Below are 19,566 nucleotides of genomic sequence, written 5' to 3'. Positions count from 1 at the left end.
CGTCGCTTTATAATATTAATATTGAACCACTGTACTCACATGAACCGATTTAAATATGTTTTTAGTACCTTTATGGATCTTGAGAGAGGTATTCCATTGCTCCCTATGGAGGCCTCACGGAGCTAATGGATTTCAACTAAAATATCTTAATTTGTGTTCTGAAGATCAACGAAGGTCTTACGGGTGTGGAACGACATAAGGGTGAGTAATTAATGACAGACTTTTCATTTTGGGGTGAACTAACCCTTTAATCACAAAAGTAAAGGAAAATTGGAGGCATGAGTTGATTTGTCCTCAAGGTGTCACTGCTGGGTTAGAGATCACACCAGACAAGTTTGAAACCCAGCAAGGCTTGTAGCACAGAAAAGTGTAGTGCTGCATGCCATTGGCTCACATTATGAAAACTGTTTGTAACCATACCTACTGAAAAGTCTTGAAATGCCCATACTTATGATCCACTACTAACATAATGTTAGTGTCTTGCATGTTATAAGGCTTGTGCAGCTGTTTCAAATGCTCCTTTTAAAAGACGCATGAAGAAGAGAAAGTGTTATGAATTTATGTAAATGCAATTTGTGTTATTTATTTTGTTATTTATGTAACATGTTACATAATTATTGTGTTTGAATATCTGTTGGGTAAATTCCCTGATCACTTTCCTTTGCCCTGACATGTCACGGCAAAGTCTTCCAGCAAGGTTAAAAACAACGTCACCAACAGTGACTGGCCACGCCCTGACATCTCAGACGGACGAATGAGAGTTTTGTTAGTATAGACGCAATAGCCAATCAAAATGGATTTTGCTAATCTTGATTTGCATGTGTCCAATAAGGATTATACTGCTCTCATTACAGCTCTCAGGGAAATTATATTCAATGTAACGCCGCACAACGTCAGATTTAACCGGTGACAGCCAAAGAAAGAAGACGCACGAGAACTCTTGTGGATTTTAAAGGGAAAGTTATTCATCTCCGTGCTGGATTTTACGTGCAACATGACTTTTGAGGAACTTAATGGAGATTACTCTGTTGAAAGGTAAAATTGACATTATGCATTTATTTGGCAATTTAGGCGTATACCATTATTATAGTAATTTTACCAATAATTGAGTAATGTACGAATAAATAAATATAAAATATGGTAAATGAAAATGCTGATTCGTCTTATATAATGTATATTTCTATTTATTGTGGAACATGTTCAATTTACACATGTAAGTTACCGGGTGAACTGTCAGTGGCACGACCTCAGCTCACGAGATTCGAGTCTCACGAGACCCTGCGCTCGTGGTGTTCCCATTATGCAACTGAACTTCAAATGAAGTTTTGCTAAATTAATTTAACTTATATTTTACCTGTTTAAATATGACGGCAAGTTAATCACCCACACTAAGAAACTAGCACATTTTTCGAAATTATTAGTTTTCAACCGTCGCAGTCTGTAACGGTGCACGAGCTGTTGCCATGCGCACATGTTCAATGTTCTTGACTTTATTAAAGTCGCATTACTTAAAATTTTATCTAAACTGTGATTTTACAGGATGGATTCTGTGATTAAAGCTCTTGAGGAGGTCCTGCGCTCCGCATTACCGCAGGGATGTATTACAGTTGGGGTCTACGAGGCTGCAAAGTCACTCAATGTGTAAGTTTAGAGGCTTATTGAATGTTACTGGTTTTCAAAGTCATTGCAACAGGTGCAGTAATTTAGTATGAATAACTAAAATCTTAACTCTTCTGTTCAGGGATCCTGATAACGTGGTGTTGTGCATCTTGGCAACTGACGACGATGATACGAAGGATGTGGCGCTTCAGATACACTTCACTCTCATTCAGGCTTTCTGCTGCGAAAACGAAATCAACATCCTGCGCGTGAACAACACTCGCAGCCTCGCGCACATCCTCGGGGGCGCGGGCATGCACGGGAGCGAGCAGATGGATTTGCACTGCATTCTGGTCACTGTAAGTGTCAACAATCCATTGCACATGTTCTTAGAAATTTTAGTAGCTTGTCAGGACATGTCCAGGTGTAACTGCCACTGCATGACGTCCACATGAACATCCTGCTCTGTTCTTATTCATATGTAAATAGGATTTTCTTGACTTCATGTTCCAGGTTGCTATTTGCATTTTATATTGCTCCATTGGAATCAAATGAACAGGTGCTTCTGTATTTATCATTCTTTTATTCCCTTTTATTAGACTTTGTGTGCTCCATAGGAAGCATTCAATAAGATTTGCATACTCCCAAAATCACTGGTCATTTGAATTATCTTTTGCAACTTGACTTCACTTTGATTCATACTCAAGGTTTATGTTTTGCATAGTCAAGGAGTCAGATTCATTAATGGCCAGTGCAGAGAGCAGGATGGCTGTGGCAGATATAAAGTTGATATTTTCACTACAAATATTTGAAATCATGAACTGCAAAGGACAACGCTTAGAAGTTACACAGCAGGAAATGTTCTAGCTAAAACAAACAGAATGTAATCCCATCTCTTCTTCTGATGTTCACAGGTTCCACATGCATCCACATGGAAAAACCCAGCTCTGGGAAAAGTGAACCGCTTCTGCAGAGAGAGTCGCTGTATGGATCAATGGGTGCCTATTATCAACCTTCCAGAACGATGAGAACAGCTAAAACCAAGAGGAGAAAACATGCATAAAAATATCTAGTAAAAAAGATAAAAGCTAAAAAAGGTGGTCACAAAAAGGACTGATTGTCCAGACCGGTGGAACTGGGGACTGACCTTCAGAATAAACTGGAGGAGGAGCACCCATTTGCAATCTGAGATGATTCAGCGCTTTTTGGCTTTGTTTGTGGGACTTTTTGAGGACGTCACATGAAGCTAATTGTGAATGGAAGTGAGCACCTGAGTATCTTGTGAGATTGTTTATTGGTGGGGTGTCATAAAGCACTTCAGTTAATTACAGGATGAAAGATTTCTCAGAGGAAACACAGGAAGTGATATTTTTTCAGAGAGGCTGGCCTATTCTTTTTGTCTTTGCCATCAATTTTTGAATAGCATATCATCAGTACTTTAATGTTGGAATACATATTTTAAAAGGAACTTGCTTCTAAACCACTGAGAGGAAAACTATGCATTTACGGTATCCTGTAAGAATTTTTTTTTTTTTTTTTTTTTTGTACATAAGTTAATTGTTCTTTTGTGGTCTTTAAGTTATTTCTATTATATTAATTTAAAGAAGTATTTATGTAAAACTTTTTATACTATTATATTCAAATGTGAAATGAGTTTTGTGTTGTAATAAAAGTATTTTTGAACACAACATAGTAGTCATGTGGGTTACTCTGTTAGAGGTTTCTGGAAAAGCGGAGTGGGCTAGTAGAATTGACCTGACAACACCAGTTGAGATCAGCGAGGTCACGCTGGACTCGATGGCCTTCGTGACTCCCTGTTACAGGCCGACAAAAGCCATCCAAGCCTTTCTTTTGTCCTGCTTTAGTTGGCGTGACCACTGCATCTATTCATCAGATTCCTTTTTCAGCTGAAATGAATTGCTCAGGTTCAGCTTACTGTACCGCTTGCTTGCGTCAAGGTGAAACTTGCTGTCGTAAATCAATTTGCTCTTAATTGTGCTATGTGTAACAAAATGATACCACTCTGTAGGCCAAAAGTCACTGCGTAGCGAGTACGCAAGACATTACACAAGCTCAAATGAAGAACGGAAGTGTCTAGAGGCGCCTCAAAATGTTTAGAAGGTGTGGTTGCGATCACATGATTGGCACACATTGGGTCAGGTTTACATGCACCACATACCAGTAAATCAGTTGTGTAACCCACCACTTCCTATACAAAGGATGATGTTAGGCCGATGCAAGGCAGGTAAACCCCTGTCATGTGACAAAGAAACTGGATTAAACTTGCCACTTGCTCAAGGACAAAATAACATTTGTCAAAGACAACTTGAATGCAACATGTCTCTCTGCAAATAGCAAAACAACCAAGTAATCCTGATCAAAGGTCAGCTAGTCTCAACTTAATGAATGTGCCTTTTAGGTGTTACTGCACTTTGTAGGCAGTTTCATTTTTTTTTTTGGACGTCACTAAAAAGGTTATTTTTAGAAAGCAGGTACAACAAGGACAAGGTGATATAACCCCGGTTTTGTCACAACTTTGTCACTGCACCACTCCTTGAGCTCAGAATAACACAGCCCACATCAACTGTCCTTTACTAACAATCATTTCTGTCACATCTTTCATGGCTAAGATAATTTTTTTTTTTTTTTTTCTGAAAGCCAAATCAGGATTAATGTGACACTGAACTTTCAGCAGTCATTACTCCAGTTTTCAGTTTTGCCATCACAGCAATAAAGTACATTATAAAATATATGAAAATGGAAAACAAAAACTTAGAGGTAAAAGCATTGTTTTGTTCCCTTTGTGTACAATAAAGGATAATTCGCCCATATGATACTTTCTTCTTTGGAACTCAAATAAAGATACCTAGCAGAATGTCCAAGCTGCTCTTTTACATACAATAAAATGTGTCAGGAGTTACCATTCACTTTCAGAGTATGTTTACACAACAACAATGTACTAAAAAAGGAAAAGGTTTTTCCTTTGTATTTTTTGCATACACACAACAACGTTGTCAAAACGATCCCCGTTCACATGGATCTGCGAAAACTACTAAAAACTCTGTATTATGCTGCTAGGCCAGTAGATGGCGATGTCACTTTGTAAAGAAACACCACACCTATAGACTGAACAATTAATACGCATGCGCACGTCATCATTTTCACTAAATTGTGTTTTTGTATTTTAAACGGAGACATTAACAGTATCTTTTTCAAAAACTTGCACTTTAAAACCTGTTTTTGCATTTTCAGTCCTTCAAAACATAGTTGTTGTCTAAATAAACAGCCAAAACGCATAAAACGTTTTCCGTTTTTAGTTTAAAAAGGTGTTGTGTAAACGGCCCCTCATTCTATGAAAAAGAAATTCTAATTTTCAAATGACACCATTATAGTATAAATTGTTTAGACATTAGATGCAAGAACACATGTATGCAAAGCATTTTGTTTTACTATTTCACAATTTTAATAAAATCTTTCTTTCAAGGTACAGTACGTACAGTATAGCACATGTTATGAAGGCTTGCAAAAATACAGAAATTAGAAAAGAAAAAAAAAACAAATAGAAACTTTTTTTCTTCACAGAGATACTGAGGTCACAGAGATTTGGTTGTGAGTCTCAAATACTGCATAACTTCTTTGATGTCTCTAAAATAATACAGACGTTGCAGCATCAATATATGGTTGCTCGGCCCATTCAAGTTGTGAATGTTAACGTAACGTTTCACGACTGCCCTGTTTAGAAAAAAAACAAATCATAAACAAAATCAAACAGCAGTGGTCTTCCTTTAAAAATTGTGCCTTGGCAGAGGAAAGAAACGTTTAAATCAGAAGGAAAATGCACTTTAAATCTAAAGCATCATCAGAATAGAAAAGTTACTCAGGGTAAACAGATAAAAAGTCTCATCTTTTCATTCGTATACATCTGTGATAAGTAAGGAATGCTTTGAACAACCTAAGGCACATGGGTTTGAAAGTGCAGGGTAATGGAATCAGTTCTCTTTTCTCATAAACCACTCTAATAACTTTTCTCTAATTGCTTTGAGTTTGCACATAGTGGTACTTCCTTTCATTGAAAACAAATCAATATTTGTGTGATGTGATATCGCTGACTATATTGTTTTATTTACCCAGCATGCACTTGACCATTGGTGATTGCAGAAGCCACATCAGATTCATTATCCAGTATGAAAAATGGATCTTTCAATTTCATTTATTTCAGTCAGTCCCTTTGCTATAACATTATTCATAGATGCTACTAGAGGAATATTTAACCCAAGTCTACACATTAGAAATTAAGGGGGATTTAAATCAGTGTAGTTGCTAGCTCTTTATATTTCAACTAAAAAGTGTAACTACAGTCACCATTCGGTGGAAAGAGGAACTTAACACCATTTTAAAACATCTAAACTGCTTTGATTATGTGATTATTTCCTGGAATGACTTCAGTTTGGCCCCAAACAACCAATCAGAAGACAAGGGATGCTGGTAAATATGAGATGCAATGCTAATCATTACCAAAATGGCAATTAATTAGTACTGATTGGAGTTTATTTACAGTAATAAATACTGTAAGAGCTAAATACAGTTAAGACATGGCACAAAGTTATACTAAGGAGCTAGAGCTGGACTTAAGGCAAAGTTGAGTAGAAGTAATTAAATAAGATGACTGTAGCATTAGTTACACTACAATATAGTGCAGGGCTTTTTGTCCTTGAAGGGGTTTTCTGAGGCAGGAATGCCCATGAGCAGGGGGTCGTATTTGGCGTTTTCTCCACAGTAACGCATGAGGTCAGCAGAGGCCTTGGATACCTGGATAAAACAAGTCAGAATGTGAAAAATGTTCTTGCATGGTTTTTTATTTTTTATTAAATTGAACCATTTGATGCTCTAATTATTAAATCACATATAAACTATAGCTTACTCATTCTTTTTACTACTTATTTAAAACAAGAATTTACACCACCATTTAAAAGTTTGGGCTCGCAAGATTTTTTTAATGTTTCTGAAAGAAGTATCTTATGCTCATCAAGGCTGCATTTATTTGATAAAAAATACAGTAAAAGCAGTAGTAATATGAATTCAATATAAAAATAACCTTTTTATTTTAATATATTTTTAAATGTAATTTATTCCTGTGATGGCAAAGCTGAATTTACAGCATCATTACTCCAGTCTTTGTGTCACATGATCCTTCAAAAAATAATTTGAATATGCTGATTTGATGCTCAAGGAACATTCTTTCTTATTACTAATGTTGAAAGCCGTTGTGCTGTTGAAAACCACAATACATTTGAGTTTTTTTTCTTATTCTGATGAATAGAAAGTTCAAAAGAACCAGCATTTATTTAAAATACTGGGTGTGTCTCAGTCAGTTCCCTAGCTTCCTTTGTCATGAATCAGTATATCGTGTTCACAAATTCAGGCACTGCAAGGACAGTAAGGCTCACTACTGGGACACTGATGACTATTTCTGGCAACATAACACCCTCATTGTACAACATCACTACTGATTTTTAAGAACGGCAGCAGAACAGATGTCTTTCTGACATTTATTTTTTTGAAATGTTATTAAAGTACATTACGATAAATACTTTGCTTGACATGCATGTTTATGCTGAAATATAATTAAATAATGGTTAAAAAAAAATCTGTTATGTGTCATTACGTAGTGACTTCAGAGCTTTCATTAAGTAGGGGTCTCCAGACTCGGTCCTAGAGGGCCACTGTCCTGCAGAGTTTAGTTCCAACCCCAATTAAACACACCTGAACCAAATAATCAAGGTCTAATTAGGCATACTAGAAACTTCCAGGCAGGTGTGTTGAGGCAAGTTGGAGCTGAACTAGGCAGGACAGTGGCCCTCCAGGACCGAGTCTGGAGACTCCTGCGTTAAGGGAACATAGTGAGCATCAATGCTCCCTGGTTTTCACTGTGCATTGTGGTACTTTTTTAGGAAGGCGAACGTTTCAGTATGTGGTTCGGCCCTTAAATTGGCTGACCAACTGATCAGTGCCCTTAATACTTAACTAGGGAGCTGATTAAGACACACCCATAATTTTTTGGCAGCGGCTATTTACACTAAGGGTGCGTTCACACTAGTTCGGTTCATTTGGTCCGGACCAAATAAGGAAAAAAAAACATTTAGTCCTGTTCCGGTTAGCATTCAGATTGGCAATTTTATCACCGAACCAAAAGATGCCGAACCTAAAGGCACAGGGATACATTCACAACGTGATTGGTCGGATTTTATGACGTATTGCCTATTTTGAGACGGAACTTACCGAACATCCAAAACAGTGCTGTTTTCTGAGGTAAATGCGCTCGTTGTGTGTGCGTAGCGCAGCCTGCATGTGATGGTATTTTGGCCAGTTGGGAACTCGTGAAGAGCTTATAAAGTGTGTAAAGTAGTCAAAATACCGGCGGGAATCCATCCGACACACACATACAAATGATCTGCTGCGTGAAGACGCACGTCTAATGCCTGTGATGGGCAAACTCGTGACTATGACAAGAAATACCGACATGCGTGAGGATTCTGTCCATTGTAGGGTCTCGTCTTCCTGTTTATGGTTCGGTTACTTGTCTTTGGTCCGTGTTGCGTTCATATATCATTCGAAAAGCACCAGAGTTCGTTTGGAAGCGGACAGAGACCCATCTTTTCAGCGGTCTCGGTCTGCACCAGGGTTCGGATGCGTTCACATGTTCAAATGAACCGCACTAACCGAGCAACCGCGCCAGGGTTCGTTTTAATCGAACCAAACATGACAAGTGTGAACGCACCCTTAGTGACAATAGCAGCATTTTCTTAGCGATATGCTATTTACACTAGGTGAAAATAGCGATAGATTCTATTATACCAGTTCTTTCTTTGTAATAAGAGTAAATGGTAATATTGGAAGATACTGGTTGCACCTCAGTATTTTTGTAGTTTTTGTATTTTTGTTTTTAGAACATTATTTTCATTTTTATTGAAAAAAAATTGTGAGCTTGGCAAAAGGAAGATTCGATCCCGCGTCGATCACATTGAAAGCCCAGTTTGCAAACCTTACTTGCTAGTGCTTGCTTGCTAGATGTTGAATTATGCGTGTCATTTTTAAAACTTGTGTGGCCCAACCAGACTTTGGTGGGCAGAGCTAGTGTAAATATTGTTTGCCAACAAGGGACGCTATTTGCACTTAGTGTAAATAGACACTCTATTTATTTATTTTTTGTAACATTTTAAATGTCTTATTAAATTGATCAAAAATGTCACAATGTATATTTGCTAAATAGTAGTTTTAATTTCTTTATTATAGGGTATCATTACCATAACCTTTTTCAAAAATGACTATCACATACATGCACATATCTTTACTGTATGTCTGTATTGTATCTCTCTATTGTTCCATTTTTACTAAATAAAAACAAAATTGAAAGAAAAAAAAAATTGCAGATAACTACGCTCTTAAAAATAAGTTCTTTTTTGGAATTAATGGTTCCATGAAGAACTTTTAACCATTTAAACTTTTAACACAAACAGTTGTTAATAGTGGAAAAATGTTCTTTAGATTATTAAAATACTCTTTACATAATGGGAAAAAAAAAAAAAAAAATGTTAATTTATGAACTGTTTACTAAAAGGTTCTTTGGGGAACCAAAAAGGAATCTTACGCCATTGCTATGAAACCCCATTTTTGGAACCTTTATTTTTAAGAGCGTATCAACAAATTAATTAATAATGCCTGTATAAAAATTCTCCATATTTTTGATTCTGTTAAAAATGTCACCTGGAATAAAATATATTTTAGTGGTATTTGGTGTTCCACCACTTCCGTCAGCCATGTTGTTTATATTTTGTTGTAAAAAAAAAAAAAAAAATTATATATATAATTTTTTTTTTTTTTTTTTTTTTTTTACAACAAAATATAAAAAACTTGGGTGACGGAAGTGGTGGAACACCAAATACCACTAAAATATATTTTATATATATATATAAATTTTTTTTTTTAATATATATATACACACTCACATAAAGAGGAAGTTCATCTAGAATATATGTGACCCTGGACCACAAAACCAGTCATAAGTCGCACTGGTATATTTGTAGCAATAGCCAATAATACAATTGTGTGGGTCAACATTATCGTTTTGTTTTGTTTTTTTATGCCAAAAATCATTAGGATATTAAGTAAAGATCATGTCCCATGAAGATATTTTGTAAATTTCATACCGTTAATATATATTAAAAAATGTATTTGTGAGTGGATATGCATTGCTAAGGACTTCATTTGGACAACTTTAAAGGCGGTTTTCTCAGTATTTCGATTTTTTTGCACACTCAGATCTCGGGCAGACATTGTTCTATCCTAACAAACCATACATCAATGGAAAGCGTATATAGTCAGCTTTCAGATGATGTATAAATCCCTATTTAAAAAAAAAATAATTGACTCTTATAACTGGTTTTGTGCTCCAGGGTCACATAAGGGAAAGTGTCAAAGGTGATCATCTATGGTGATAAATAAAATGGCTCTAAAAGCTATGTTCACAGTAATGGGTTAATTCATCACAAAATAGACTCGCAACAAAACATACCTTTATCCTCTCGATACTGGCCTCGACTTTCAGCTGCTGTACCATCCTCCTAGCATGTGCCAGGTTGTTTGAGCCCGCCATTTTAGAGGACATTTTTGAAACCATATAACTGTAACAAAAAACACACACAAACACAAAACATGAAGTTACAGAATCTTCAGATGTCATAAAACACGTATATGTTGTTATATGCCAGTGTCAAAGAACAGAACATATCTGACGCATACAGCGGAAGAAAATTATGACAACATCACATTGACAAATCCTTCCTCCAAACTTGTCATACAGTAACAAATGAAATCTAGAGCAATTTTACAATAAAAAGGTACAAAACTGAATGCAAAAGAACACAGTCTTCCTAAAATAAAAACATCTGACTGTACTGTCATAAGTTGACAGGGAATTATTCAGTATTCGGTACTACCCTCTATGGTCCCACACCCCTTACCCACACAAACTAGAAGGTTATGAAGTCAATACGCAATAGAGACTTACTGACAGACACTCAATTGATGCTTATTTCTCTGCAGATAAAATGACGAAACCTGTTCAGTAAGCAAAGTAATACTGGAATTCAAGCGATTGTTCTGTGGAAAACAAATTATGCCATGAGCTTTTAGCGGCTAATAGCAGCCAACCACATTTGAATTCATAATAATGACAGTTCTATTTAATATACATTTCTTTCATTCCTTGCTTTCATTTCAAATACAATTTATGCCACTCATGCCAATCAAACCTGAAAGGCTAGAATCTTTTAACAGGATAAACAGGATAAAATGAATGAATAGCTTTTTCATTTGAATCGGGGATGTGTTAAGTTAAGATTTCTTATCTAGTTATGTTTTTATTTTTTTCAGTCTTCTCTGCATTCTGTTCTCAGTCGATTTTACATGCAAGAATACATTCTACGCTATAAGAAATGTGTCTGTAATCAGGTCAGGTGAATCAAACCAGCATAATAACTAATTCAAAAGTTCCTGTAATGTATTATGTAAAATCTGTTTCCAGCTTCCTGCATTCCCTAAAGACAACTGGAATGCTTTACGAGTAAAACACAATGAGGTAGTTTACTCATAAACACTATAACAAAGTACAAAAGGTTTATTTTCACTGACTTCTGGGTACAGGAAGAGGAAATAGCACCGTTTTCGCCTGATGGTGTTTCAGGTTTCTAGTCCTCAAAGACAATTTTTTGTCCTACTTTACCTGGCTTGAGGAAGTATGGCAGTGGCATTATGTCACACACTTACAAAACCAGGACAGTGTTACAGTGCTCTCTATGGGGAAAGCTTACATAATCACAAATGCTCATCCAGAATATACAGATCACAGTTGACAAACTGCAGAAGACTGTGTCCGCACTACAACTGCCCAGTTTAAGCTACTCAACTTCATTTATGCCAAAAAAACTAATTCAAAAAAGCAGTTGCTATCACGAAAAATAGAAGTTGACCAAAAATCATAACTTTTCCGATTACTGTTTATGGCATGAAACAGGTTTGGGAAAAATCTTTAGGTCATTTCCCATTGCTATTATACCCATGAAGTCAGAGAGGAACATTCCGATGTTGTCTAAATAAACTACTGGAACATTTAGGCTAAATATAGTAACAGAAGATGCAAAGTACACTGGATGCCATCATTTACAATACACATAGGAAGACAATCTGCACAGATAAGTGTTCATCTCAGAAAATGTGCTGATGACTTTGTGTTCTGCATACAGGTATATGGATGTGTGTACGGGTGGTACTCTTTTGGAAAGAGCACAAAACATGTCCCTATCTCAGCGGTGCCCTATTAGGCCTGAGGTCACCAACAGCTGCCGCTTAACCGTTCATCAGCAGATGTAATCAGCCGCTCCTGCTAACTGCTCACTTGGTCACGTGATCTGACACCAGCACGCCCTGATCAACCAACCGTAGAAATGCAACTCATTCTCACTCAGCATGTACTATTGTGACTATTCAGCACATTCAGACTTGCATCACCTGAAGGCTGCAAAAGAATAGTGTTCAAATTTTAGGTAAGCTCAGGATAAGCATTAAACATGCTAGGAAGATAAAACAAATCACAATTCAATATGCAAAAAAAAAAAAAAAAAAGTGTGTGAAACCATATTTTTTAGTATGCAAAATGATTTAAAAAAGAAGCCCAACTGTAATTTAATACACAAATATTACGACAATGTCATCAAAATCTGTTATGTCTTTGAATGATGAACATTATATGAATGTAAGTATTTTACATTTCAGAAAGAAGAAAAAAAGCAGATGAAACCAGGGCTGAAATTATCTACTAAAAGTTTGAATGGCTTTTGGCTGAATTATTTGCACACGTTTATGGCAGTGCTTCTCAACCCAGAGGCCCTTAGATGTCTTAAAATTTCAAATTTTTAAATACTTTCAAAATGCATCTTAAATGATACTGTAAACATTATTCATCCATGCATTTTTTTTTTTAATATTGCATAAAAAAATAATGGTCAAGTTTGATTTCATGACGACTTTAAACAATGTCATAATTTGATCTTCCTGTGAAATTATTTCTCTCTGGTGACATATGCCAGACTTCTCCAATCATTTTGTGTGCATAAATCCCGCCCCTTTCTTAAAATTGACTGCAAACTCGTATTCAGATCTGCCTCGATCCAGTCAACAACCGATGGAAAGTACCTATCCTCTTTCTTTTTATTTTTCGATATTCCTATTCTCTCATACGCATGTCACAATACAAAAGACATGAACTGTCACTACTTCCATCACGTCGCAACTTTAAAATGTCATTATGTATTTCAGATCACATGCAACTAATTCAACAATTTAAACACGAAAATTCGGACAATTTTTTTCATGGCTGCATAAAACCCTCAAAATGTCAGGTGATAAAACATTTGTGCTGCTAAATTGTGTGTGTGTGTGTGCGCGTGTGCGTGTGTGTGCGTGTGTTTGCGTGTGTGTGCGTGTGTTTGCGTGCGTGTGTGTGCGTGTGCGTGCGGTAAAAAGATATTTGCATAGAAAGATATTCCTTTGAAAAAAAGACATGCTGAGCAGAGTAAGTAACAATTAATAAATAATGTTTGCAATAACAAATTCTACATCTGGAAAACATCTGTGGCATCAGGGATTTACTCCATGAAATGGTGAACTGATGATGATGATGAATGATTGACATGAGAGATGTAAGATATTAGGCCGGTGATCTTTCCAGCTCTCTTTCTCCAGAATCTTCGAACAATTCATTTATGTGGGAGCAATTGAAATTTTATTATGTAGGGCAGAGGTCACTTCTACAGAAAGCAGTCTGCTAACCCCCAGGGTCCAGTTCTACAGAAACAGAGATCTGTATGTATATTCAAATGTGAAGTGGTTTGAGATCTGACAAACAGAAATACTGTCCAACCGTTATTCTACAGAAAGCATCAGCCTAGACTTTTTTTTCCCATATTACATGAAAAAACGTGTCAACATCTATCATGTAATTTATTCATGTGGTGGTTTTTGTGTGTGTGTGTGTGTGTGTGTGTGTGTGTGTGTGTGTGTGTGTGTGTGTGTGTGTGTGTGTGTGTGTGTGTGTGCTTTTGTTTATATTACATTGTGGGGACCAAATGTCCCCATGATGTAATATAAACCTGAGTTCACCTACATCGTGGGGACCAGCCAGCGGTCCCCACAATGTAAATGGGTTTATAAATCATATAGAATGAGTTTTTGTGAAAAAGTAAAAGTTTGCACAGTTTCCTGTGAGGGTTAGGTTTAGGGGTAGGGGCAGGGTAGGGGGATAGAATGTACAGTTTGTTCAGTGTAAAATGCATTGAAGTCTATGGAAAGTCCCCACAATTCACAAAAACAAACATGTGTGTGTGTGTGTGTGTGTGTGTGTGTGTGTGTGTGTGTGTGTGTGTGTGTGTGTGTGTGTGTGTGTGTGTGTGTGTGTGTGTGTGTGTGTGTGTGTGTGTGTGTGTGTGTGTGTGTAAATTATGATACTTTTGTGGAGATTCTTTGATGAATAGAAAGTTCAAAAGAACAGCATTTATTTAAAATAGAAATATTTTGTAACATTATAAATCTTTACTGTCACTTTTCTGAATAAAAAAAAATCATTTTAAAAAAGTGTTTACTTGTAACATTTTAAATATCGTTTTTTTAAATGTTACAAGTGAACAACATTATAAATGTACAGTTTATAAAATGGATGTTCATAATGGGATTGACTAAGTATTCTATTTAACAGTGTTTTTAAATTAGATTAACTTTAAATGACCATTAGATAAACAAAAAGATAATCTAAAAATGGAGGAAACAAGCATGAACAATTAAATATATTATATAATGACCGACAATTAATATTAATACAATTAATATTATTACTATAATCAGATTTGCAACCAACAGTGTAAAGCACAAAAGGTGATGTCATGCACTTGCCCAAGCATCATGCAGTATTAATGACCAAGTCAAAAATAGCCACTGCAGTGACTCCCAGCAGGTGGGAATATGTGAACAAGTCCTCAAAAAAAGAGCCAATCCACACTGATCAACACAGGGCCAGGGCTACAATAATGGGCCATTATCACGCAGTGCCTGGGGCCTAAACAAACACCAGCTCTTGGAGATAATGTCTCATGTACGTCAGCATGCGTGCGGGCCTGATAACCAGAGCTGTGTGTCGAGGTTTCACCCCTTGGAACACAAATAGCTTTGTCGTGAGGGGATGAACTGGTGCAGAGGTAGTTCCCAAAGTCAAGCAACCCAGGAAAATTCTGGGGGTGGGAACATTTGGAAAGCGAAAGAATTGTATTTTTGTTCTTCTTTTGTGGTTTAAGAGGGAATTACATGAGAAAGAGAGGGAGAGAGAGAGGATGCAGCTGTGAACGAGAGGTTGTGTGTATATCAATGGGCATGATGCCAGATATGCTGGTGCAACAGAGGTGCAATAAAACTCCAGTCCATTGTGTTCTCCGCCTGCCACCCCCCTCTAAATGCCCCCATTCATCTCAGCAGCTGAGAAATGCACAACTATTCAAACTTCGAACAACAAACTCACCCTAACAGAGCTCTGCGTTTAGACTACAGCCCTAAAACAAAGCAGTCTTTATGAAGCCCCGGCCACTGGCAGCTCCACTGTGTATGAGTACATCAGATTATATATCGCTATCTGAGGCCAAAGGTCTGTGCTTGGCTCCTCCCAGTTAATATGCTGGATGGCTCAATAACAGGGAAAACACTGTAATGTCACACAGCAGCAACTGAGTTTGGGTTTTTACAGGGAGGGTCTTTGTGCCGAGGGGCTCCACTATGGAAAATTGAGACAAGAAAACAAGCAGAAATGTAGAATGAGAGAAAGAAAAACTTGCTGTGAGATTATGGAAAACAAGTGATCTTTAAAAAGATAATCTTAAAGGGATAGTTCACCCAAAAAATGTTCATTTACTAACCTTCATATTATTCCAAACTTGTATGACTTTCTTCTGTGGAGGGCTGCACGATTTTTCGCACGATACGAAAAATATCATTGAACATAAACGCGATTATCTCTAAAACGCGATTCTTAGTGTGATTATTTTTTTTATGCGCAGCTTGCCAATGAAGTATGGCTCCAAATGCTAATCCATCTGAAAGCACTGCAAATTTGAGTCGCTTATAATGTATATTTGAAAAAGCAACACGTGTCAAACATCTTTCTAGACATGAGAAGCATTTATTAACATCTTGACCAATAAAAGACAACATTTAATAACATGTTTTTACTCCAAACTCACTTCATAATGACAGATGAGCATCCTTCTGTGAGATGATGAGGCTTCTAACACAGAATAAGGCAGTCATGTTTAATCAAAACATTTCAATGCGTGTCATCTTCTGCGGCAGGGCATAATTTGAGTTTCTGCACAAGAGCGCCCTCTGGCTTTCAGATGGAGAAGCATTTACTACTGATCACAGAGCCGTACAGCTCTGACAAGCTGCGCATTAAATAATCGCAGCCTTTGCCAAATCGCGGAGATGGTCCTCACTGCAGAACACAAGATCCAAGGGGTGGAGTTGGATCCAACTCCTCCCACTTTACATAGCCCTAAACACTTTACAGCCTTTGCCAAATCGCGGAGATGGTCCTCACTGCAGAACACAAGATCCAAGGGGTGGAGTCCTACCCAACTCCGCCCCCTGGCTCTAAACCTACCCATCTCCACCCTCTGGTTCTAGATCCAACTCCTCCCACTTTCCATATACCTTAACCTACCCGACTCCGCCCCTTGGATCTCGAGTGTTCTGCAGTGAGGGGCTACTGAAATCGCATGCGATTTTATCGTGATAATTCCTGCAGCCCTATTTTTTAATATTTTTTTTTTTTTATGCTCTTAATGTTCTTTTGTGTTCAGCAGAAAACTAAAAGTTATACAGGTGGTAGCAAAGTAGTTGCTTGCCCTCTTCCATGTGTCTAATAATATTCTGATCTTTAGATATGACTCCAGTCCAGGGCTGCAGACTAGAAAAAAAATTGACGAGAGTCAGTGGCTCCTAAAATGAAAAATTTAGGAGCCAAATGAATTGAGTGAATGAATTACAGATGCTTGTTCAGCAGCAGTTTTGTTCCCATTTGATGCTGTCATTCTAGTGTTGTGATTGCTTTGTATAATATACATCTCACTTCTGTTTTGTGAGAATATTCATTGAAAAAAAAGAAGAGAGAAACTTGGTGTTCATTATGGTTCCAACAGGTCACCAAAGTGATAGTTTATCCATGTTTTCCTTACAATCGATTCAACATTACAATTGGGCTTCACTATGCTAAGCAAAACCAATGCTATTTTTAGTGATATTTGAATGTAAACACTTATTCAGTTGGTGTTGAATTAGAGATTTTTTAATTGCAGTCTGGAGTCCTGCATGCTCTCGTCTCTCCTTCAATGTAAGCATAAAGGGATTTTTTTGCATGTTTTATAGTCACCAGGCTAAATCATTTGAAGCATTATTTTGCAGGTTATCATCTTTAATGTTTAATACTTCAGGTTAGGAGTTTGTTCCAATCCCAGCAAGCACAATTAATGAGTAGCGCCCCAGTCACAACAGTGCTCTCGGAAAGGTGTGTGCTGTGAAATGTCAAATATTTCCATAAAGACCGGGAAGAAGAGAACATGTGGAATGAAGAGGAACATCAATGTAGGCTACTGTACAAGATAGAGCAACTAAGGAACACATGAAAAAAGCCAAGACTTGAAATGATAAATAAGACCAATAGAGTATGACGTGCAAGATATGTTTTGCATGTATATGCATAAACCATCCATATTCACAAAAATATACATGAACCTGTAACAATGAGCACACTATCAATCACTTTTGTACAGCAAAGTGATAATACTTATAAGATTTTTTTTTTCCTTTTAAAAGAGAATGAATGCATGCTTTGGTTAAAATGAAACCCTGTCGAGCCAGCCTTCCTTCACAAACTGAAAAGAATTCCACACATGAACGCCTCCAGAGTTTCTGCAGGTCACATGAACGTATGTGTCATTATGGGATCAAAGATCCTTTCCATGAACTCATCAGCACATGATGACACCCATATGATATATTGGTCACCTGGCTTCACAGCATCAAAAGTTTTCACCAATGGAATAAAGCCTGCAGGAGATCGTGTCAGGTTTGGGCATAGAGCCACTTATAATATGTGGAAAAACCACTGCATGACAGGATCTCATAAATACAATTGTGTTTACTGCATCATTAGTAAGTGCAACACAACACCAAAAACATGTTCATTGTGAAGTAAACAAATTACAAACTCCACCTCTAGAAATACAATAGACTAAAACTAAATGTTTACATTTTCTGGAAATCTGAGTGGTGCCACTGCTACAATACTAAAGGTGTTGCAAGGGTATTCTGGGTGGTTGTTTACAGGCCCAAGTTTGTACCCGCAAGTCTCTATAGTCCCTAAATTACCAAACTCTGGACCCTCCTTTAATGCAAGTTTATGGGATTTTTTTTTAAGTCCAAACACTTAGCACTAGTACATCTCTCCTCAACAACATGTTTTGATGTATTTAAGTTTGTAAAGTTTGTATTTAAAGTTGGTGTAAAGGGTTAGTTCACCAAAAAATTGAAAATTCTGTCATTACTCATCCTCATGTCATTCCAAACCTGTAAGAGTTTCGTTCATCTTTGGAAAACAAATAAAGATCTTTTGATGAAATCTGAGAGCTTTCGGCCCCTCCGTTGACAGCTATAAAACTACCACTTTGATGCTTCAAAAAGTTCATAAAGAGATCTTAAAACTATTCCTTATGAATTGAGCGGTTTAGTCCAAGTTTTCTGAAGAGACACAAACACTTGATGAACAGATTAAATTCAGGCTTTTATTCCATTATAAACATTCATCAACTCACAAAGCAGTTGTGGTAAACGGAAGCTCAAGCATGTTCACTTGACATGCGAGAACCAATTAGGTTCATTCTCATGTCGCTGATCAATGTTTGTATTGATAAAAGCATAATTTCAATCTGTTCATCATATAAAGTGATCCAATTCATATGGATTAGTTTTACAATCTCTTTATGAATGTTTTGAAGCTTCAAAGTTTCAGTTGCGTAGCTGTCTATGGAGGAACAGAAAGCTCAGATTTAATCAAAAACATTTTCATTTGTTTTCCAAAGGTGAACGAAAGTCTTACGGGTTTGGAACGACATGAGGGCGAGTAATTAATGACAGAATTTTCATTTTCTTGGATGAACTATGCCTCTATTAGGGTTTGTTCTGGAAGCCCATTTCCATCTTGGAGAAAGAAATGGAAAAAGTAATTGTGAGAAAGTTTAAAATAAAGAAAAAAAAAAAACTTACATTGTGAGAAATAAATTACAAATTGTGAGAAATAAACCCAAGAGTTATGAGAAACAACACCACAATTGTGAGATATTAAGTTGCAACTGGGAGATATAAAGTCGAAAATATGAGAAATTAAGTTGCAACTGCAAAACAAAATCGCAATTTGTTTTTTACTTTTAAGTGGAAAATGCTTGCATAATTCCTTAACCCTAAATGTGCAGTAAATTTGAGGTGAAAATTCCATATGCCAACTGAACCTGATCTGAAATATGCATGTGGAAATCTTTTGCCTTCACTTTTCGCAAACTGAATTTTGCCCAATTAAAAAAAAAGAAAAAAAAAAGAAAGAAAGCTGAACACCGGTAAATGTGACCACACTATAAGTATGAGTAATTCTAATAGTGATGTTTGCCTCATTAATCACAAGCACACAAGCATAGCACTATATTGTAAAGAAGTGATCTTGTAACATTCTGATCTGGAGTCAGGCACAATGGGTCTCATTCATGAAACATTCGTAAATATACGAGTAAATATGCGAGTGATTTGCGCGTAAAGAGACTTTCC

At 36.8% G+C, this 19,566-nt stretch overlaps 2 protein-coding genes across 3 annotated transcripts in view; one reads left to right on the top strand and one right to left on the bottom strand.

The window, feature by feature from the left end:
• The first annotated feature begins 978 nt into the window (after positions 1-978).
• Positions 979-3,294, top strand: gadd45aa (growth arrest and DNA-damage-inducible, alpha, a). Its single transcript, XM_067362482.1, has 4 exons — positions 979-1,035; positions 1,540-1,641; positions 1,742-1,958; positions 2,514-3,294. Exons 1-4 carry the CDS (start codon positions 995-997, stop codon positions 2,625-2,627), a joined length of 474 nt encoding a protein of 157 aa, XP_067218583.1. The 5' UTR covers positions 979-994; the 3' UTR covers positions 2,628-3,294.
• Positions 3,295-5,048: 1,754 nt separating this feature from the next.
• The window catches only part of gng12a (guanine nucleotide binding protein (G protein), gamma 12a), a 38,789-nt gene continuing 24,271 nt past the window's right edge, over positions 5,049-19,566 (bottom strand). The window contains exons 1-3 of one of the 2 annotated variants that reach the window (XM_067363267.1): positions 10,667-10,694; positions 10,172-10,280; positions 5,049-6,408 (exon numbers count right to left, since the gene is read on the bottom strand). In XM_067363267.1, the coding sequence (XP_067219368.1) occupies positions 6,283-6,408; positions 10,172-10,276 (231 nt within the window). In that variant the 5' untranslated portion in view covers positions 10,277-10,280; positions 10,667-10,694 and the 3' untranslated portion in view covers positions 5,049-6,282. Of the gene's footprint in view, positions 6,409-10,171; positions 10,281-10,666; positions 10,695-19,566 lie in introns of those variants that run through there. The other variant, XM_067363266.1, reaches the window with a different exon arrangement.

Source organism: Chanodichthys erythropterus, chromosome 16 (assembly GCF_024489055.1).
Source record: "Chanodichthys erythropterus isolate Z2021 chromosome 16, ASM2448905v1, whole genome shotgun sequence".
Classification (NCBI taxonomy): domain Eukaryota; kingdom Metazoa; phylum Chordata; class Actinopteri; order Cypriniformes; family Xenocyprididae; genus Chanodichthys; species Chanodichthys erythropterus.
Note: the sequence above shows the minus strand (reverse complement) of the source record. Positions and strands in the feature narration are given on the sequence as shown.